This window comes from Colletotrichum siamense (genome assembly GCF_013390195.1).
Source record: "Colletotrichum siamense strain Cg363 chromosome Unknown KSG_Cg363_contig07, whole genome shotgun sequence".
Taxonomy (NCBI): domain Eukaryota; kingdom Fungi; phylum Ascomycota; class Sordariomycetes; order Glomerellales; family Glomerellaceae; genus Colletotrichum; species Colletotrichum siamense.
In genome coordinates this window covers 2,376,738-2,398,552 of record NW_023501020.1, presented here as the reverse complement: position 1 = coordinate 2,398,552, position 21,815 = coordinate 2,376,738, and the positions used below count along the sequence as shown (strand labels likewise).

General features: G+C 55.4%; 5 protein-coding genes across 5 annotated transcripts; 3 read left to right on the top strand and 2 right to left on the bottom strand.

Annotated features, from left to right (window-relative positions):
* Positions 1–961: 961 nt before the first annotated feature.
* CGCS363_v010949 (uncharacterized protein) lies at positions 962–4,142 on the top strand (the record flags this gene model as incomplete). The annotated part of the gene is made up of 8 exons (XM_036642798.1): positions 962–1,459; positions 1,512–1,785; positions 1,844–1,996; positions 2,049–2,092; positions 2,143–2,204; positions 2,264–2,318; positions 2,368–2,502; positions 2,559–4,142. The coding sequence occupies 8 exons, from the start codon at positions 962–964 to the stop codon at positions 4,140–4,142; spliced, it is 2,805 nt and encodes a 934-aa protein (XP_036491777.1).
* Positions 4,143–4,462: 320 nt separating this feature from the next.
* Positions 4,463–5,736, bottom strand: CGCS363_v010948 (uncharacterized protein; the record flags this gene model as incomplete). Its single annotated transcript, XM_036642797.1, has 2 exons — positions 4,463–5,114; positions 5,186–5,736. 2 exons carry the CDS (start codon positions 5,734–5,736, stop codon positions 4,463–4,465), a joined length of 1,203 nt encoding a protein of 400 aa, XP_036491389.1.
* A 1,848-nt stretch (positions 5,737–7,584) lies between these two features.
* PXA1 (Peroxisomal long-chain fatty acid import protein 2) lies at positions 7,585–10,199 on the bottom strand (the record flags this gene model as incomplete). Its single annotated transcript, XM_036642796.1, has 4 exons — positions 7,585–7,913; positions 7,964–8,417; positions 8,464–9,519; positions 9,570–10,199. The coding sequence occupies 4 exons, from the start codon at positions 10,197–10,199 to the stop codon at positions 7,585–7,587; spliced, it is 2,469 nt and encodes an 822-aa protein (XP_036491778.1).
* A 7,823-nt stretch (positions 10,200–18,022) lies between these two features.
* PSR1 (Phosphatase PSR1) lies at positions 18,023–19,672 on the top strand (the record flags this gene model as incomplete). The annotated part of the gene is made up of 3 exons (XM_036642795.1): positions 18,023–19,111; positions 19,161–19,310; positions 19,361–19,672. 3 exons carry the CDS (start codon positions 18,023–18,025, stop codon positions 19,670–19,672), a joined length of 1,551 nt encoding a protein of 516 aa, XP_036491393.1.
* A 1,534-nt stretch (positions 19,673–21,206) lies between these two features.
* SBH1 (Protein transport protein Sec61 subunit beta) lies at positions 21,207–21,815 on the top strand (the record flags this gene model as incomplete). The annotated part of the gene is made up of 3 exons (XM_036642794.1): positions 21,207–21,486; positions 21,610–21,705; positions 21,781–21,815. 3 exons carry the CDS (start codon positions 21,207–21,209, stop codon positions 21,813–21,815), a joined length of 411 nt encoding a protein of 136 aa, XP_036491518.1.

Sequence of the window (21,815 nt, the reverse complement as noted above, 5' to 3'; positions counted from 1 at the left end):
GCTTCTTTTCTCCATCACCAACGCTTCTCTGCAGAATTGTGTCAGTCAAAATGTCAATGTGCTTCCAAACTGTTGCTCGACTACTACGCGGAGCCAGTTTACGTCGTAGACCGTTGCAGACGATAAGACCCTACTGTTCTGATCAACAGCCATGCACGCCAGATTTTGGGATCAAAATCACAGGCTGAAGTCGGCCGGACTAGCGAAGCGCAGCCACGCCGCTGCCAACGCGGAATGTCGCACTTCCCATCGCCTCTACTCATGCATCGCGGCGCATTTGCCGGAGCGATTGGTATCCACGTGCGCGGGCGCGTGGGGTGTCAACGGAGCTGGCCCCATTGGCATTTCATCCGGGTGGGCCTGGCTTCGCCGCGCCCTGACTACACACCCTACTTGTTTTCTTCGGTCTACTTGTTCTAACCAAAGAGGCGCCAAGCGGCGATGACTGCAGTTCGACAAGTCAACAACTTCCATCCAAATTTATCTTTGAAACTAAATCGCGATTTCTTCCGTATCGAACAAGAACGCTCCCCTTATGCAACTCGGACTTGAGTTGAGGTGTCATTGTCCAGCCTCCGGATTTGGAAAACAACTGGCCAGCAGCAAAGGATTCGAGGCAACTTGGAAGGAATGAAGACAACAATGGATGGTTCAAAGGCTGCAATGATTGATCATTCCAAGTGGACAATGATATTGGGGTTTTGTATCCTCGATCCATAAAGAATGTCTTCGACAAGAACAATAGCCTTTGTATACTCACTCTCAAAATGTCTCCTTTGTACGGCTTCCTTCGAGTTGAGTTGGCAGCTATACAACGTTGTATATATATCATATTGTCCAGTCTCACATCAGAATGAATATCAAAATCCAACATCCACTCAATAATACAACCAGCTTACACACCTTTTCTGTCTTACATTGACTCCATCGACAAATTTCATCGCACTTTCAGACAACCAACATGGCCAACTACCAAGGAAACCCAATGGCGGGCAACAATATGGCTGGCCCAGCACTCCAAGCCCCAGCACCTCAAGCCCCAGCACCGGATCCGAAAGAGATGAACAGGCAGATGATAATGCGTAGAACCCGGCTGGAAGCTGCCCGAATCAGGGGAGACCTCATAGTAAAGGCGCAAGATGGCAGCACCATCGTAGCGCAGCCTTTGGGTCAGTTTAATCCAATGCACACAGTCAGGAGCCCGTACGCCGGAAGACAATATATGGACGACATCCACCAGGAGATAGCGCAACAACAGTATGGCCCCGACGGAAACCGAATGGCCAAGGGATACGGCATCACCCTCAAGAGGATCTTGGCCGCTGGCGGCTTTGGCATCGCTGCTCTTGTCGAACACAGGGGCAACCGCAACGTGAGGACGGATTGCGTGATGAAGATTGAAAAGACCCGCCCTGCCGCCTCTTATGACTCGATCAAGCTGGAGCAGAAGGCTCTCAACGTAAGTCTGTCCCAAACGACATCGGATATTCTTTGCTAACTCGTTGCTCTAGAAATTCAAGGGGGCCAAGCACATTGTCCAAATCCTTGACTTTACGAAAGAAATCAACGACAAGAGAGACGCCGAAAACGAGGGTAAGAGACCATACATGCCCAGATCGAGTACAGAGGCTCGGGACAAAAATTGGGACATCAAAGTCCAGCGGGAGCGCAGCTTCATCTTGATGGAGTATGCCAACGGAAAGAGTCTTCACACATGGCTGAACAAGTCCAGTCGATCTGGCAGACCTTGGCCTAATAAGGCTCTCTGGCTTTTGTTCAAGTGCCGTAAGTTGAGCCCCGGACATTGATACATGTTTACGATATACTGACATGAACTACGCAGTCATCAAGGGGCTTATTGGAATTGGATATCCCCCGAAGGAGAACTATGGACGGGATCACCCTGACTGGGATCCCAACTATCCCATTGAAGAGTCCATCCCCGGCACCAAGAAGCCCCAGCAAACTGTTCATTTTGATCTAGACCCCAAGAACAGTAAGCGTGTCACAAATCATTTTGTGAATGGTATTGCTAACTTTGTGTACAGTCCTAGTGAGCTTAGAGCCCCACGGCCCTATGCCGCTCTTCAAGGTAATGTCACAACATGTCACAAACTGATTACAAGCTAACGCTCAATCCAGATCTCGGACTTTGGCTGTGCCAAGTTCTTTGACGAAGCTAATCAAAAGCCGAATGAATTCACGTAAGTTTTGCCTTCATTCAAAGTGCCAACCTTTGCTGACATAAGTTTTCTTTTCTCAGGGAGGAAATATTCTGGAGAGCTCGCTCGCTAGGAAAGCCGGGCTACCACACACCGGTGAGTAAACATGCAGAAACCATTTTCGTGGGCATACTGACTCTTTTAGGAACAATTTCACAGGTCCTGGGACTCACTTCGGCCTTTCAACGACGGCGGATCTAACATGTTCCTCGAAGCCAATAAGCCATCAATTGCTGGTAACTACGGTATGCCCTGCAACATCTACCAGGTTGGAGTCATCGTGAGTATCAACCCCTAAGCATCTCCTTTCTGATCACGGCTAACTTGGTGATGAAGATGTGGTGTGCTATTACGGGGGCAAAGTTCCAAGATCCTGTCGTCGGGTGGAAGTTCGGCGGAGAAGTGACGTACGGGAGCGCCCTCGGAGACCCAAGATTCAGTCACGTCGACGGCAACCTCAGAAAGACCGTCTCGATGTGCCTGGTGGAAGACCCCGCGGCCCGGCCGACTCTGATCCACCTCGATGGCATTATCGATTTTCGACTCCAAAGTCAGAATGGTCTGGAGTCGGACGACCACGTCGCGAGATGGGCCAACCAGTTCTTCAGCAGCCCGCGCGTCCCCGGTGACGGCCCACCGCCGCAGCCGCAGCCGCCCCATACGAAGAACGGGGAAGAGTATGACACCGACGACGACGACGACGAGGAGCCCGTTCGCACTGGCGACAAGAGAAAGCGGACGGGCAAGGATGGCAACCCCCAGCAGCGGGGTACCGTCTTGCGCCTGAAGACTGTCCATAACCCGGCCCCGGGAACGATCCAACAAGGCGGTCAGCAGCAGCAGCAGCAGCAGCAGCAGCAGCAGCAGCAGCAACCGCAACAACAGCAGATGACTCTGAACCAGATTCATCCAGGCACGATGTATCCCATGCCACAGAGACAAGAAGGGTTCGACTTCGTCCGCGATAGACAGCGGCCGCCGCCCCAGCAGATGATCATCGACGCCTTCCGCGACGTCGAGCTGTATGACGCGACACCCATCGAGAAGGAGGATCGTCCCCAGACCTTTAGCCGCATTCGCTATCCTCGGACTCGTAGGCTGGAGCCAGCACCACTGCCGCCAGTACTACAGCAAGAAGTGCCACTGCAGCAGCCAGGAATGCAGCAGCAGCGGGGAGGACAACAACCAGGAGGACAAGGACATCAGCGGGGCCCGAGTCTCAACCCGGCCGCAGCAACTTTCCAGCCAAACGGGCAGTTCGCGAACCCTCGCAACGGCTTGCCTGTTCAGGGCCAGCCACAGCAGCAACGGCAACCTCCCAACCCGAACCCTCCCCCGGTTTTCATCCCCCCTCCCGGACTGCCTCTTCCCATCCCTGGGCTTCCTGTCCCCCCTCCAGGACTGCCTCTTCCTCCACAGTGGCAGCCCTACGTGAACCCCTTCCCGGCTCCAATGCCGCAGCAGCAGCAGCCACAACGACCATGGCAGCCCATGAACCCGAACCAGAACTACAATCAGAATCAGAACCAGTTCCAGCCCCAACTACCTCAGCAACCTCAGCAACCTCAGCAACCTCAGCCACCGCATTGGAAACCCAACAACAGCAACACAGACGCCTTTGCTCCTCTCCCTTACCAGCAGCAGCAACCTGGCCGATACCTATCTCCCTTCCCTCCCGTACAAGCACCGCCGCAGCACTGGATGCCCGGCCAGAGAAAAGGGTTGGTACCGCCGACCCCCAAAACTGACAACGAACCAGGGCAGCAACAGCAGCCTCCCCAGGATGAGAAGAGCTATCGTCAGAAAATGACTGAGAAGTACAACTACGACCCGTACCCCGATGTGGCATCTGATGATTTGGAGATGCATCTTGGTCCGTTTGAGGACTTGGTAGTACCCTCCTCTGGTGCAGAGCGATAGGAGCTCCGGCAGGCCCGAGCTGTATTTAATGAGGGAAAGATGTTGAATAGCTGATTTATAGGTTTCCAAGATGCCATGATGGAGTTTCGGCTTAGATCTGGGTGTTAGAGGAGTTTTGGGATAGAACAGACTACAAAACTACTACGCCATGTGATAGAATTGTTACTCTACATTCAAACCAATTTTTGGACTTGAAGATATGTTCAAACGAAGGGTATCTTTGAGATCTCGTGCTATGCTAATGCTATATCCGTCCCTACCGGCCCAGTCCTTATCCAACTCCATATGCACACAGTTGAGAAAGATCACACAACTTTTGTTCAAGCCCCCAATCCAAAGTTGGCATATCGGCACTCGCACTGCCCCTCTCCGGCCGCCACACTGACCGCATTCCCATCAGAATCCTTACACTCCGGGCCCCCGCCGCTCTTGATCTGCGTAATCTCAATCTGCCCGGGCCAGTTAGCCCACTTGCTCCCGTCCGACACGGCCGTCACGTTCCCGTCCGCCGCGGCCGACCCGGCGCCGACGCTGCTATTCTTCCGCGTCCACAGCGTCGCGCTGAACGCCGTGTCGGCGTACACGCACGTCGCGGCCTTGTTATCCGCCGCAATGGCCTCAGAGGGGACGACGCTCTTGGCGAGAGTAAAGTTGAAGACGAGGCGCTCGTTGTACGAGTTGCCGTCGAAGAGGGCCATGCTGAGGTTGGCGAACTGCGGGGAGAAGGGGTTCGCGGACGAGGAGATCTGGTAGGTGTACGAGTTCCGGGGGGTGATGGTCCAGTAGTACGTGGCGAGGGAGCCGTTCGCGGAGCCCGAGGTGAGAGACTGGTTGTACGTCTCGTAGGGGAAGCAGCGCCACGTCGCCGGGTTGGAGGTGCAGTTTGTGGCCACGTCTGCGAGGGCCGTGTTGAAGGCGAAGGAGCCTGCTGGGAAGATATCTGGGACTGTTGTGTTTGTTGGTGTGGTTGTACTGAGGGGTGGGCGAAATGGTTTGTTAGCTTTTTTGGTGTAAGTGAGAATAAGCAGGGGGGGGGGATTTACGTTTGTTTGCGCGAGGAGATGGTAAGCCCTGCGGCCAAACCGACCACGAGGCCGATAATTATGATGAACAGGACGACCATGTACCATCTCCGCCTCCTCAGTTCCTTTGCTTTCAACACCTTTTCATCCCTGTTTTCTATCGGGCCCATGGGGGTGGTGATGGGGAGCAGCTGCGAGCGGCCCTTGTACGTGCTCCGGGGCGTCGAGGCGCCCGAGTTGGGCCCGCTGCCGCCCGCGATGCTGCTGCCGGCCGAGGAGCCGCCGGAGAGCAAGCTCCTCGTGCTGACGGTGCTTCGGGAGCTTTCGCGAGAGGAGCTGCGCGAGTAGGCGGGCGGCGGGACGGTAGGGTACGGGTAGGGGTGGAACGGGTGTGCGATCTTCTGAGGGCGGCCGTACAGTTTCGGTTTTGTGCTGCGGGAGGGAGGCGGAGGAGGGAGTGCTGCCTGGGACGGGTGCGTGACGGCGGGGAGTGAGTCGTCTTCTGCTATCACGGGCATGCGGCCTGCCAGCATCATTGCTGTGCGGACCGAGGGGGAGGGAGACTTGGGCATGGTTGTGCCTGGGGTTTCCGCCTTTGTGACTTGAGTTTTCGGTGTAGTCAAGTGAAGTTGTACAACCCGGGGTGTGATATTGGGGCTCTTTTTTGTTATATTGTGCCAAGTGGTAGTCGGGCAGGTGAGATTGCAATGTCGTCAGTCCCTTATTATGCGTGTGTATGTGGCTGTTGGAGTCGGTTAGGCCTGAAAAAGCCTGTGGCTCGATGAAGGCGCCGGAGAGATTTGAGCCGCAATAGATGGGGAATAGGATGTGGAATCCCAATCTCTCGAAGTGTAACGATCTGACTGTGTAAGAGAACGTTTGCGGCTCACTGGACCGTGGTTCTGGGATTTGCAAGGGGGGAGAGCGGGTTCTACGATGATCAAAGACACTGATCGACGATCGAAGGACCTGATATATCAAGGCAAGGGACAAAAGGGAATCGGGTTCTACGGGGTAAGTCTGGACGCCGCGCGTGCGTAGAGGCAGCAACGGATGATTTTCTGACTTTCCATTCAAGCAAGCGGTCGCGACTCAGCTTGGAGCCCCCGATGGAAAGTAGGACAAAGGAAGAATGGCGTGTTGGATTTTGGGGCGAAGATCGACAACCTGAGTCCCGGGCCTGGTAAGGACAAAGGAACGAACGGGTGGGGAGGAGGAGGAGGAGCAAAGAAAAGGCTTCGTTTCAGAGATCTCTTGGGGGACTGATACTGGCAAGACTGGGGAGCCAGCTGCTGTCCGAACCATGTTGGCCGGCCGCAGTGAGAGCCGCATTAGGAATGCCGCCGAGGATCAAGCTATCTCTTCTAGAACTTTGAGGTATGGTGGGAAGCGGTTGGCGTGCTGTGCCGTGCCTGGAGGCTGAGCTCAAGGTGCAGGCAGGGCAGGGTAGGGACTCGGCGTCGTCGACGTTCAGCTGAGCCTGGCGCTTGCCAGTTCTAGAATTCAAGACTTCCTCTCTGGCCCCGACAGACGTGAGAGGTTCGTTGCCGCCACGGGAAGAGCTTCCTTCCGAGCAGGGGTCTAGCTGGCACTCTGCAGCGGGGAGGTTGAAGACAATTCCCCATTTGGCGGCTCTCAAGATATGTCGCTGTCACCTTGGACAGAGTTATCTAAAACCTGCCATCGCAGCACCCGGCACTATCACGAGGCTTGCAGGGAATAATAGAGTCCTGCAGAGATATGCGAGGCCGGTTCTCTGTCAAGGTAACGGGCCAGCGGGCAAACCGTCAGAAACCTGGACGGCGAAGTGAACAAGGGAAAAAGAAGCTCGACGTCGGAATGGTGCCCCACAAGTTGGCCCAGCAAATAGTCTGAGCGATAGTGGCAGTCTAGTCAAAGCCCTCATTGGTTGATGGAGTTGATAGTCAGACATGGCTAACTACTTCCGGGAATGGATGACAGGGACGGACTAAGGAACGGCTGGATGGCGCGACGGCTTCGTGGTTGGGACAGTGGGGGGCAATGAACCTCTGAAAGTCGTCTTCGGGAGTTGCAATTGTGGTTCTGCGTCTGAAAACTGAGGGAAGACCGGCACGGAGGTCTCCGAAGTTGGAAAAGACTCAGGGGTGATGGGCGGACGCAGTGGAAGTGAGGATGTCGTGGGGGGAGGCCTTGGCGGTAATAGAAAGCCGGGCACCCGATATAATGATCTGCTTGCCGGGTGAGGAAAGTGCGGCGGAGAGGATATTTATGTTCAAATGTGTATTGGTGCTTAAGCCACTGACATCGCGGAATCTATCAACAGATTTCTGGAGTGATTGCCCTCTTCTACAATGTGATGATGCTGATCCTCCCTCCCGTTCACACGCCGAATGTATCCTGTAGTTTTACAGCAGCAAAATTTAACCAAATTTTCCACTTCACGCGTCACCTTCCTGGGCCACCTCCTTACCCTTGCTCTTCATGCTGTCGCTCTCGCTCTCGGCATATGATGGGGGATCCAAGGCATCGCCGCCAGCAACCCAGACGCGCGACAGCTCCTCCTCAATCTCTTGACGCCTTGCTTTCCACGTCTCCACCTGCTCGAGGCGCTCGCGGAGATCTTGCAGCTCCTTCTCGACTTGCATCTTCTCCCTCTCCGTTCCAATCCTCTCAAATTCCCACTCATCACCACGCTCACCCATGCCGAGGATGAGGTTGTAGGTGTGGTACTTCTTGAGGGAGGCACGTGTAGAAATGGTGATGAGTGCTGTCTGTCGTTAGCAACCACGGTCTTCGCGCTGCAGAGCTGTGACTTACTGATGCCCTTCTCCTTGCACATCTCGTACAGGTATCCTTCAACATCCTGAGACACGGCGCTAGTGCCCTCATCGACGATGGCGTATTGAGGTTCGTGGTAAAGCATGCGAGCAAAACCCATTCTCTGCTTCTCGCCACCGCTCAGCACATCCTTCCACTCCTTGCGAGTATCCCAGCCGCCCTCGCGGTCAGGGAGGTATCCCAGGCGAGCTTCCTCCAGGATGCGCTTCAAGTCGTCCTCAGACTTTCGCTTCTCACGCATATCATGGTGGCCGTCAGGGTAGATGACTTGGTCACGGAGGGTACCAATGCTGAGATATGGCCTTTGTGGCAAGAACATGATGCCGTCTTGGCCAATATCCTTGGGTCGACTAACCAATCCACGGTAGACGGGCCAAAGTCCGGCGAGAACACGGGCAATGGCCGTCTTGCCAACACCGTTGGAGCCGGAGATCTAGTTGTGTTAGGATTGAACTGACCTTTGGCGGGGCTCTACTTACCAAAAGATGTTCTCCTCTTCTCACCACCATGGACAGCGACTCCATTAATTCCTCGCCGCCGTTAGGCCACAAGGCTGGGGCAACAACAGGGACACCCTCCAAACGAACACCGTCGAATCCCTTCTGAATCGTACCTTGAACGTCAGAAAGGGAGTACAGCTCGTTCTGTTGCCCGCGTAGGTAGTACGCATTGGCATGGACTCGGTGGAGGGTGGAGATGAGAGTGTATACTCTGCTAGTGTAGCCTGCAAGTTCTGAAAGGTCCTTGATGGAGTACATCATTCTTCCACCGGCATCGGCCAGTGAAAGCATAAGACGCTTGTTGGTGATGAACTCCTTCATACGGCCACGCTCTCTGCTGCCCTTGGCAGCTGTTTCAGCCAACTCTGCGGCACCACCAAGACCACCCCAGGCGGGCAAGAAAACTGGGAGTGATGACAGCAGGTAGCCATACGCACTCCAACTGTACTTGAGGATAAAATCTTCGAGCATGTTGTAACGGATCTTGAGCATGTAAATGCCCTCCATCCAGGTCTTGAGAGACTTGAACTCCTTGTTCAGGAACGTCTTCTCCATGTCAGCACCACCGTAGAAGGCAATCTCTTCGGCGTTGGCGATAAGGCGCGCATGCAGACTTCTAAAGTCTCCTTCCTTACGACCCTCGACAGCCTTGAGCTTGCCAAATGGCGGCGACAGACGACGCAGGATGCTCGCCGTCAAGAAGTAGTTGCTCAGCAGACCCGTCAAGGCTAGTGGTCCTAGAGACCTGAAGAGCTGATAGTTGAACACCATCAAATCGACAAACGGTTTGCCGAGCGACGAGTACAGGTTCGCCGCAGCGGCGCAGAAGAGGGTCAGATCTTGTGTGATGAACTGGTCCGCGCCCTGTCCAACGCCACCATCCAAATTGGATAGTTTGTAGTAGTTGAGACTGTCGTTCAAGTACAGGTCGTGAATGTACCGAGTAAGCCTGGTTCGGAAGGCGATGGAAACCTTGGATTCGAGGAACTTGATCATCGCATTCGTGTAAGAGGCGAAACCGCCGAGACCGCACCACTGTGATTCCGATTAGCTACGAAGAAACATGTAACTTTCGAAGCGCTTACCTTGGCCAGTCCCCAAAGGAACTTCTTGCCGTGTCCCGCGACAAGATCTCTAACAATCTCACCATCAAGGCGGGCAACAACAAGCGACAAGTATGTCCGGAGCATCAGGAACACACCATGACTCACGAGCAGACCAGCCTCTTTACTTGACCATCTCGGGATCATGATACTCATCAGACTCAGGAATTGGTGGAGGAAGGCCAGATTCAAACCAGGTTTGGTCTGCGCCGATGGGACAGTACCATCGCCCAGGCCAGAAACACGCGGCGGGTTCAGGAACAACCTGCGATGCGCCTCAAAGGTCAAGGGCTTGGTGGTCTGGATGACCACTTTGGAGGTGCCATCCTTGTAGGGAACGTATATTGTGCGAGAGCCGTCCTTGTTGTGTAGCCACGAATTCGTGCGGACGAGTTTACGGCCCTGCTCGCGCTCCTCACGCCGCCGCCTCCACCATCTCCTCCCGCCAGCGGCGCTGAGGACAATAGAGGCGGCAAGAGCAAGGACACCGAGCTGCCGGGTTGTGCGAGATGTGTTTTGGAGACGGGTGCGGATGAGGGTCGAGTACTTTTCGATGAAGGCGGCGATTGCCTCCTCTGCGGCCGACTGGCGAAGGGTCGATTGCTCGGCCATGGCGGCAGTGAATAGCGGCGGCGGTACGGGATGGTTCGGTTGTTGTGAAGGGGATCGAGTCGCGCAGGCTCGCCGCGAATGGGAATTGCGTTACGAATGCGCTGCCATCACAGGACGGAGTCGACGGGACGGAGTGCGGGTCGAGTTGGTCTGCGGCCGTCGAGGTTGAAGCACGGCACGGGAGGAGGACACGATGCGACGCGATGCGATTGAAGTTGGTTTGTTGTTGTGTCCGTTTCGCCGGCGGAAAAGTGCCAGCCTTGCAAAAAGAAGTGCGCTTTGAAAAGAGTCCGGCTAAGCACGTGGTCGCATTAGCAGCCTGAGTCGTTAAGGTGTTTGGAGATGGACACGGCGGACGTTGGTTTGGGGGGCTTTGCTGGCTCGTGATCCATTACGACATGTGAATGCCGGGGACAGTGGAGTTCCGAGGCAGTGGCAGAGCGTGGAGGTCCCTCTTCAACACCCGAACCGGTGGATAACTTGGGGAAAGCTGGTGCTGGGCTGGGGGACCAGGCGGTCGCAGACGGTGCTGCCCGCTGCTGCGTTGCTGGGCGCTCTCCACTGCATCGCATGTGAGTGGCTGGCTTCGAGCGGGAATGACGCTAATCCGCCAGGATCTGGGGAGGCCTGAACGAATGACATCCGGCAAACGACGGATGGGCTTTCCAGATGACAACCCCAGAATCGGATGTGGGGGAGCCAGTCACAGACAGCTACGGACAATCACTCACGGGACGGTCACATGACGGAGCATGAGGCGAGGCATCTGAAGTGCTCTTCGACTTCTCGCGGGCCGGAAACGCTGTCGCTCACTGCAGAGTGGATGCTGGAATAATTGACGGCTGCGACTACGCGTATCGTAGCCGCATCGCGGTATTTGGCACTTGCCGGAAACGCTGCACCGCCTGTGACAAGAAACCCAGGCGTCCGCTATGATGCTGAGTAGCAGTTTTCGTTATTGCTGGAATATGTTGAGGTTTCCTGGGGAGCATACAGAATGAATGTGGTGGTCGGGTTTGTCCGTTGAGTCGTCTGGGACGGCGGCCATGACATTAGGAAAATGGGAGGGAAGATTCAATGCTTGTCAGTTTGACATCGTAGATGTACGTATCACCTCAAGGTAGCAACAAATACCGACAGTAAGGAGGCCTGAGAATCCCATCGATCAATACTGGGAACTTGGTTCGGGGAAATGCAGACCATCTTCTTCTGTCTAGACTATAGCCTCCCCCGTGAGACGGAACCAACAGTACCCTGAACCTTTTCCGCCATTTGCAGAACGGTCCCTGTTCAAGATTCTGCGCCAGCAAGGTGCAGATGACGATGTCGACATCAGGCTGCTCAGGGAAAAGAATACTCGGAAGAGATGGCTGGGTGAGCTGGCTGGGCGAGCACCATTCCCCGGGATCTAACAATATGGAAGACCGGCCTACCAACTTGTGAACGAGGTTGTATGCAATGCTCCCGAAAGTGAAACTGATAATTAGATAGATGGCGGGTGTCTGATCCCATGCCACAACCAGTACGCGTTAAGCTAGGCACCGGGCACGATATCGAAGATGCCGCAGTCCGCAGGTCGGGACATGCTTGACATGGGACAGCATGGCACGTGTCGATGCCAGACTTCGAATCTAGCTAGGCCTGGTTTTCACGAGATTGGTTTTGAGCCGTGTCTGGCGAGAGGAACTTTTGAAACAGACGGAGAGCGGTGAAGCAAATAGGTTGGACTAGCCGCCGCAAGACGTAGACGGCACAGCGGTACTGTGATATCGCGGCAGGGCTACCGTTTTAACTCATCCATAGAGCAAGAACAGCATAGCATAGCATGTTAGAAATGACTGAGCAGACTTGACATCAGCCGTTCAATTCACCACACTGATCTCTACGAACGAAGCACCAGGAAGTTGACAGATGGTGCCCCCAGAAGTTGCGGGGATTGCGGGAGGCTCATTTGACGGCCCCTCCGCCCGGCCCCGGGGACGAGGTCGGATAGGTATCGATGGACGGACGAGGGGAGGGCTCGGGCCATCAGATGTGATACAGCGGCACGCAGGAACCACGCCGTGCATTTGCATTGCTGAAAATGCTTCCACAGCGTCTTTGGGAGGGCGTACGGATACGTCCACTCGTGAATTGTAGGGCAGACGATGATGGCAAGTCTGGACACAAATAGAACATGCAGGATTCTGGCTCCTCTCCACAAGGGGTGGGCTGCTTTCGACAGCCACCTACCATGTGTTCGTCGTCACTGATTTCTGTTGGTGTGCTCACTCTGCGTGCGTGTGGCAGGAGAGAGACGCCGTTGAAAGAAGAAAGTGCTGTCCACGCGGGTACGTATTCTAGAAGGAGTTTCCGGCCGCCCAGTCATGTCTGGTCCCGGTCGTCGTTTTGTTTCCATCCGAGATGGAAGCTGGCAAGTGGGTGCAAAATTAGAGCGCAGTCTGGACATTGAGCAGAATAAGTCCAGCACCTACACAGCAGCGCAATCTTGCTCAAAAATTCCGTTTTAATACTCAAAAAATTCTTTTAGTCGAGAAGTATTTTCTAATTATTATCTTACTATTTTACGAGTGATTCGCGGAGAGGAGGTCGAGTAGGAAGTCCAGCTGGGGTACAAGAGTCTGCACTCTTTTTTTGCACCCGCATGGCTGGCCGGAAGAAACCCAAGCAAGCAACCAAGCAGCAAGGAAAAAGGATGGGATCCCCGCAAAAAAGCATTGCTCGCACGCACCGCGCCGGCACGGCAAGCATCCCCACCCACACACACCACACCACCGAGAACCACTGAGCTTGCAGAGCAGCACCGCAGGAACCTCCGCCACCATGAGCCTCTTTTTCCTGTTTCCTTCTGGAGGACTACGGATGCTCTCACCGCAGCGCTGGGAAAGCCCGACATTTAACCTCGAACCTCTGACGCAGCGCTGGGGATTGGTCTGTCATCCAATGTGTCTGCCGGCTTTGTATGCGGTACGCGCGGCGCGGGACATGCGGCCGGGAACGCCCTCAGTCGAGGTGCGTACGGATATCTTTTGAGTACGTACGTCAAAGCAGGCGCCCTGTGTGCCTGCGATCTAGACCGCTGGCCATGGACGACGGGGGTGCAGAGCTTGAGAGCACGGAGAAACTAAGGAGCAAGAGAGTCTCGAGCTTCGAGAGCTTCGCTTCGAGCTTGACTTGGAGCTATCTCTCACACAGTGGACCCAGCCCCGAGCACAGCAACGAAGGCGGCGCGCAGGCAGGCGAACAATGGTCGTGATCTCTGGCAGGTCGCAGCGGGAGCGGAAATCGGAATCGGGTGAAGCTTCCCCTGGGCCTTGGACGGCGGTATTACCGCTTTTGCGGCTCATCCACTACTGTTGCCCCCGTCGTCCCCCCCGTCACAGTGATGACTTGAGCCCCTTGGCACACCAAAGTGCAGTGCCTGAGTGGGCGGCGGACAGTGGGCACCCCTTGCCCTCTGTTTCTTTCTCTCGCTCTGGGAAGCCCCCCTTCGTGATGCAGCGGAAGGGGGACAAGATTCTGGATTGAGTGTTGCATGAGGTGCTGCCCAACCAGTGCGTGTGAGATCAGTCACTCAATCGGGCGGTAACATGGCCAATCAGGAAGGAGGGCTCAAGGGGTCTGGATCCCCACCGGCTGCGAGAGCTTCCCGTTCGTCTGTGGTTGGCTGCGGTCTCTTCTTCTCTTTCCCTCTCGGATTTGGAGAATTGCGAAGCAGCATGGGCATCACATCTTTCTTGCTCTGCTGGGGGGGCTTTTGCTACTACTCGAGCTGCAGATGGCTTACTCGTGAACGATGCATTTTCCTGATGGCCCTGCCAGCTCCTCCCCCTTGCGCGTGCTCGTGTTATCTGCACCTGTGTTTCTGGTGTAATTGAGCTACCTGCAAGTCCACGAGAGTGAAGTGTCGTACCCGCGTGGATGGTGGTGGTTCCTCCTTGGCCCTGGCTCCCCCCTCCCCTAGCTAGCACGTTTTTAGTGGCGACGACTCGGGCGGGTAATAGACGAGTGGATGGAATCACTGGCCCAGAATCAGGGCGAGTAGTCTGAGAGGTTGAGAGGGTACTCGGAGATGTGCAGCTAGCTGCATGTACTCCTGGGCGGATGCCCGCTGCCAGAGCTTAGTGCATGAGGATATTGCCAGTTGGAGTTTGCCTCATCCATGTCCGCTGCCTTGGTTTGTCTCGTACCAGATCGTGGTGAGATACCTGTGGTTATGGTGCGCGCGTAAGAGCAGCCGGATGTATCCTGGGCTGCCTCACTCTATGTTCTGTCTGGTTCTGGTTCCTTGGGTTGATTAGTCAAAACAGCTAGCTTTACCTCGCGCGCCAGCAAAAACCATTGAAGCTTCAACTTGAGTGCTCATGCAACCCCAATCACACCTCTGTTGCGCCTGTTACTGGCCCGTCGTCGTCACAAGGGGGAGCAGGAGAGAAATAGCGAGACGGTGGAAAAATACAGCGACTTCGAGGTCCCTGGGGCAGAAAGACACACAGAGAGAGAGAGGCTAGGCTAGCGGATGGTGTCGCGGCGGCCGGGACGAGAGTTGGGACTGGACGGGGGACCCGGCGCGCATTGAGAGAAGGCGCCCGGCTGACCTTACCCTGTCTGGCCCGGCGTTAGACCAGACGCTCGCAAGCAGAGACGGCGGCGGCAGCATCCACTCGCACTTGCGAGCCTTACTGTCCAAGGCTAATTACGGGCGACCCTTGGCGGCGCAAAGTCGCAGCGCGTGCCGGGCTTGTTGCTTACACCACCTCGGGCGCTCTGGGGTGGGATCATGGCCCTCTCGTCGTCGTCGTTAGACAGGTCTCGTCAGAATGTCTCTGGCTACGACGGGTGGGCCGTGTCGAGGAGGTACGGTTGAAGGTCTGAGAGTGTGGGTTTGTTGTTTTCTCTTGTTTGGAAATGCTCAGAAGAGCGTAATTTTATGGGGCGCCGATTTCTTTCTGGATGAAGAATCAGGACAATGTGTGTGCATGGCGCACCTTACTCGTCGTGGTCGAGGTTGAAATAACACGGAACTGGGATGCCGAGTTGGCTCTTTGACAAAGGGTCCGCATTCCCATTTCTGAAAGAGCCGCCTGGACATCTGTGCCATACAGACACTGTACCATAGCCTATGATGGATCATAGGCAGATGGATGCCAAACTGATTGCAAGGCTCAGCGGATGGAAATCACCGACGTTTGTGATGCTATGCAGTAGAGGGCAAAAGATGATCGGTGCCAGTCAGTGCCTCTGTAGGGACATACCAAGTAAGGTAGGCATGTCCCCGTCAATGGCCAATTTCAGGCTCTAGCTCCTGAGCCGCGAGCGAGAGAGGAGCGAGTGGTGTGTGATGGGCCGGGATGGAACCTCTCTTGTGTTCCCACCATGGAGATTTCTGTAAGATGAGCTTGGCGGCGAGCCATGAGAAATGGGAGATGAGACACGGCGTCTGATGCGGCCAGATAGTCGTCTGGTCTCTGGCACAGTGTGCAGCTGTGAGGTGGTCGGTGCATCCGTGGGTGGGTCCCCACGGCCATGGCGACGGCGCACTGGTGCAGACGTCACTGTTTCCGCTGTCTTGGGTGTGGAAATTGCATTAACTGCATAGGCCGTGCACAAGATAGGCCGTGTGTTTTGAATAGAGACACAGTGATCCCGCCTGTTCCCCTATCGTGCCCCATCTGCCAGCCCGGCTTCTGCTTAACCAGGACGGGACGGGCTAATCTCACCGGGAAATCCACCCACACCCTCCAGCGTCGCTCCCAGTCCCAGTCCATCTCGTCGTCGTCCAGCACGACCTCTGGGGACCCAGATGGGAAGTGACAAGGGGCCTGCACCCCCAGCTTTTTTTTTTCGTTTTTTTTTTTTTTTTTTTTTCTCTGGTGTTTTTTTTTGCGCCTGTTGCATTTGTAGATTTCGTAGACACGGTCCGGTTCCTGGTCAAAGTACCCCCATCCAGCGTTGCTTTCAAAGGCAAATCATCTCGCTTGTGCTCTGGTTTTCAGCCTCTGGTCTCTGATACGCCCACCAAACCGTCTGTCTGTCTGTCTCTGCCTCTCTCTGCACTTTCTCTCTCCTCGCTCGCTCGCGCGCTCTTTCTCCCACTCTCACTTCTTTTGCCCTTCCAATCCCTGGACCTTGGACCTGTCTTCCTCCTGCACCTGCAGCGCTTGCCGTGCCTCTGCTTCTGCTTCTGCTTCTGCTTTCCCGTCTCGCCTCACACCCCCCTACCTCACCCTCACCCCCCGGGGAAACCCATTGTCTTGCCTTCCATTTTGCCTTGGTCTTAATGCTGCTGCAGCTTCTACTTTAGCACCTGCACCAGAAAGCGTGGCCTGGACTACCTGGAATCGGAACTGGGACTGGAACTGGAACTGGACTCGATCTGACTGACGACTTCTTCCTCCGTTGCGCGCTGCTTTGCTCAGCTTGCCTACCTACTTTCCTGCCTGCCTTATTACCTTGCCTTGCCTTGTCTTGCTTCACGTCTATTGGACCACACCACCACCCACACCCCCCAAAAGCCCATCATCCATTCTAATCTCTTTTGGCACCGCTGCCGCCCATTCTTCCTCCACCCCCCGTCTTTCACTTTCAAAGCTCACGCTTCAACCCTTTCTCACCAAGTTCCCCTTCGGCTGGGTCTCGTTTCTTCTCTTCCCAATCCTCCATTCCTCGTTCGCGAACACTGCGCTGTTCGTTCTCCCCGAGTCGCCCAACTCCAACGCCTCGCCTCGCCATCATTCCCCCCCTTCAAGCTCGAGCGATATTCGATACCAACCCTTTTGTTACCCAAAGAATCACCACCTTCACTTTGTTACAGCGAACCTTAATTCTAGCCGCCTGCGTGCTGTTCCCTGCAACCACTCTCTACTTTCGCCCACTTTTCCCCCCCGTCTGATTCCAACTAGCATCAGCACCAAGTACCACCGCCATCCACCACGAACCACACACAGCACCACCACCACTACTACCACCACCGCCGCCGCCTCTTCTCAGCGCACCGCAGCACACCTTCTTCAACCTCCAGAGTCTCCCCTCCAGGTCCTCCGTCCCCCGAACGAGCCTGGCTTGACTTGACTCCAACCTGCGGAACGGTACATCACTGAGCACAGGTTACCTGCTGGCTCCCCCAGCCACTTTGCCTCGCCCACTCAGTCATTCCATTGGCGCCGCTTCCTGCGCGACCGAGCCCAAACCATCTTCCATTCTCCGCGTTCGACCGACTACCTCCAAGGACGTCGCTTCGCCCTTCCTCCTCTTCCCCCATTCCATCCATCGTCCACCGCGTCGATCGTTTCTATTCGAGACAGCTTCGCCTTCAATCTGGACCGCGCGACGAGCACTGCGAATTGGCCTTTTACGGCCGACATCAGCTGAGTTTAGGGGTTGAGGATTCTGGGAAAGCTTGCCGGACCCGACAAGAAAGGAGGTGAGTGACGACACTCTTTCTTTGCCTACGTTTTCCAACCGTTACCCGCCGCCAACTCGACCACCTCACGACGCCCATCAACAACCCCGTGCTTGCGCGATCGTGTCGTGTTTGACTTAGGGCATCATTGCTCCGTGATTTGTTCCGCTCCTCACGCGTACCATGTGTGTGTGCTTCGTGTCAGAGTCGCCTGCGCTATGCCAACAGCACCTCGGTCATGTCTTAGACCTTGGAATGAGAGGATGAGGCGGAACTGTGTCATGGATGATCTAGAATGCACACCGGGATGATTACCAGCCCCTCCTGAGTCCTCACCGCTCGGTCTCTCTCGTGTTGTCGCCTCGCTTGACCGGTTTTCGCGGCGTTTCGCTAATCATCCCCAATCTAGTTCGACAGCATCATGTCCGAGAAGCCACAATCATCCAACCCAGTCGACGAAATCACTCCGCAAAACCAACAGAACGGCCAGTCAAGTCAAGAAATGTCCAAGGAAAAGGTGCTTCTGGCACCAGAGGAGGGTGGAAATTCAAAGAAGGGTAGGAGCTTGCTGCATGTGCCGTCACGGTCTTCCTCGCAGCGCAATCAATCCTCTCCGACTTCGACAGGGCTGAGCGGAATCACAGTCAGCGATTCGAGAAACAGCATCGGCGGCCGATCAAAGGAATCCAAGGGTAGCATTCTGGGGCGGCATCGAAATGGCAGCGTCGGCAGCCACCGATCCGGCATCGAAACCGAACCGACAAACACCCCCGGCAACACCCAACCGAACTCCCCCGTGAATCCCCCGCAGAAGAAGAAGAAGGGCGGCATCTTCGCATTGTTCGGCTGCTGCGGAGTCCCCGACAACGCGAACGCTATTGAGAACGGCGACGACGCCGTCCACAAGCTCGACAAGCTGCCTGCGCGGCCGACAACTGCCAAGTCCCGTCAGCCGACTCCACAGGAGCAGCCGATCCCACCGAACAAGCCGCAAATCCACGAGAAGCAACCGCAGCCCGAGCAGCCAATGACCGCCGGCAACGAGTATAAGGGTAAGCGCGTCTCTAACACCACTACGGCCGACGACTCTACCGTCGGCGGCCAGGAGGGCTCCGATTCAAAGCACGCGACCGCCCTCGGTACCGGAGCTAGCGCTAGCACAGCTGCGCCCGTCATCACCGTCGAGTCCACCACCGGCGAAAAGGTTCAGGATGCGCAATTAGAAGAGCCGGAGAAGAAGGACGTTGAGGGGGATGAGGCGATGCCCGATGCGACGCCCGAGCCCGAGGAGTCCAAGCAGCAAATACCGCCGCCGGTCGAAGACGCACCGACAAGTCAACAACTGCCGGGCCCTCCGCCGCTCCCGACCGCCGAGAACGGATCCATTGATTTGGCAGGCCCCGTTGCCACCGAACAGAAGTTCCTGCTGGGTCCAATTGCCCCCGAACACAAGGGCCGAAAATGTCTTGTGCTCGACTTGGATGAAACGCTCGTTCATAGTTCATTCAAGGTATGAGAGATGCTCCATCGTCCCCAATTTCAGTACTAATGTGTCGCAGATTCTCCACCAAGCCGATTTCACCATACCCGTAGAAATCGAAGGCAACTATCATAATGTGTATGTGATCAAGAGACCGGGCGTGGATCAGTTCATGAAGCGCGTCGGCGAACTTTATGAAGTGGTGGTCTTCACCGCGTCTGTTTCTAAGGTACGATCTGTCGTCTCCCAACGCCACGGCCCAAAGCTGACATTTTACAGTATGGCGACCCTCTTCTGGACCAACTTGATATCCACAAGGTCGTTCACCACAGACTTTTCCGCGAGAGCTGCTACAATCACCAAGGAAACTACGTCAAGGATCTTTCCCAGGTGGGAAGAGACCTGAAAGACACAATCATCATTGACAACTCCCCCACGTCGTACATCTTCCACCCGCAGCACGCCGTTCCCATCAGCAGTTGGTTTTCGGACGCACACGACAACGAGCTGCTGGATTTGATTCCCGTTCTAGAAGACCTTGCAAAGTCGGATGTCCAGGACGTCAGCCTGGTTCTCGACGTTACACTTTGAAGCTGAAGATACCAATTTCTTTTCTTCGTTCATCACCTCCGAGGAAATTTGCAGGACCGCGGTCCCATCATAGCGGAAGGCGTTTGGGTTGCGATGGTTCGTTTCCAGCAGGTGTAGATGTATCACTGTCTAATCTTACCTTATAATGAGCAATGGCGGAGGTACCAGACCGAGCCAGCTCACGGCGGCTTGTACGCAAAGAGCTCAGGGGCCGCTTCAAATGACCTCGAGGATGACACTTCATCGAAAAACCTCGGATTCGGAAAGGGACACAAAAAAGGGGGCACTTGGGAGCTTGGGACGGCCGGACGCTGAGCTGCTGACGCTCTTCTGGCACCTCGGTGTGTTTTTTTCTTTTTCCGGCGCCCATGTTTTGGAAGTGCACACGAGAGGAACCTCACGAAAGACACCCATCTGTTGTTGAAGACCAGTCACCACGAAAAAAAGGCGGGGAAGGATACCATGGGATGTCGTGTTGGTTTTCATTTGGGCAGGGGATGCCCTTTTCTGTGGCAGGATATTGTTTTCCCTTTGTTCATTCTCTCTAACTTTTGTTTGAATCGTACACACAACACACTCTCACACCACCACCTCCTTCACCCCAGAGTCATATCCCTCACTCTCTTCGAGTCTGCCAGCAGACTCTTCTCTATTATTCTGCCAGTGTAGCAAACCAAGTGTTGAGCGGAAGCAGAGGACAGACGAGGGAAAGCCTTATTTTATTGTATTTCAACTAGTGCTGCATAAGCTGGCGCCGATCAGATGGAAAGGTTTTGGCTGCAGAAAGCGGCTGCTTCCTAGATATACAGTACCCCCTCAAATTCAATGAAAGCGTTCAAAACTTGTCCGAACTACTGTTGTCTTGATGATGAAGTATGTGCCAAAGCGGGAAATTGGCGTTGGAGCGTGGACATGCAGAAGACGGGATTACCATGTCTGCCACGCGGTGACTTTGATCAGTTGATGGAACCAGGATGGGGCTTACATTGTGGACCTGGAGAGGTCGGGTTAGGCGCTGTCGCTTGCTGCGCTGAGGTGACCTTCCGGCCAGGGACCCGTTAAGGTAGGTTCGCCGCCCCAGCCCAGGGGGGGGCACCTCAGTGGTTCTGGAACATCGGGTCGGAAAATCCCACCACCCCCCGGCCAGCTGGCTGGTCCCCTTTCCAAAACTGTGGCCTCAACTCTGCACATTTGAGTCGCACCGTAGCCGACGCCCCCAGCAAGGAGCTCGATCGTCCATCACATCCATCCACCCAGACCACAGTCCGTCCTACGTGTTTCCCTTCTTCGACCAATTCCGAAATCCTGCAGCGATCTTGGGATCTGTTTACCGTCACACTCCTTCACAATGGTTAGTCTTTCCTCGTCAATGCACGTCGGCGAAACATAGGAGGCTCCTTGGGGGCTTGATTGTCCATCTCGCGATTTGGGAGCTTGCACGCGACCTCGTCTTCGTTTCTGGCCATACCACTCAGGCCGAGGATGGAGACGACGCGTGTAGGCTGGATGCTTGGAGCTCCTATCGTCGCGCGACATGGACTGTTGCGAACAGCGCAATGACAAGCAGGAGAGACAAAATGGTTATGCTAACCCGACGATTGTACAGTCTTCCCCTCGTCCCGCCTCTCCCGTTAACTCGCCCGCCGCGGCCTCTGGCGCGAGCGTCGCCCGCCCTTCGTCGCCCACTCCCCCCGGTGGACCTCGCACTGCCATCCGCCGCCGCGCGGCCGCCGACCAGAAGGAGAAGATCGCCAATGCGCGCCCCAACAGCACGAGGGCCGCCGGTGCTGGCGGCAGCAGCAGCACGATGCTGAGTACGTTCCCCTTCGAGCCTGTGTCTTTTGCAACTCGCCCTGCGTTCGCGACGCGGAGGGAGCTGGAAAGAGAGGCGACTGGAGTATGGTGTAGAATTGGATGCTAACGCGCGGTGATTGCAGGGCTGTACACCGACGAGTCTCCCGGTCTCAAGGTCGACCCCGTCGTCGTCCTCGTCCTTTCTCTCGTTTTCATCTTCAGCGTCGTTGCCCTTCACAGTGAGTCTTTGCCGCTCCCTTGCCTCAATGGCTCTACCGAGGGGAACTTGTCCTTTGCTAACAAACGAACTTCAGTCATTGCCAAGATCACCCGCAAATTCTCCAGCTAA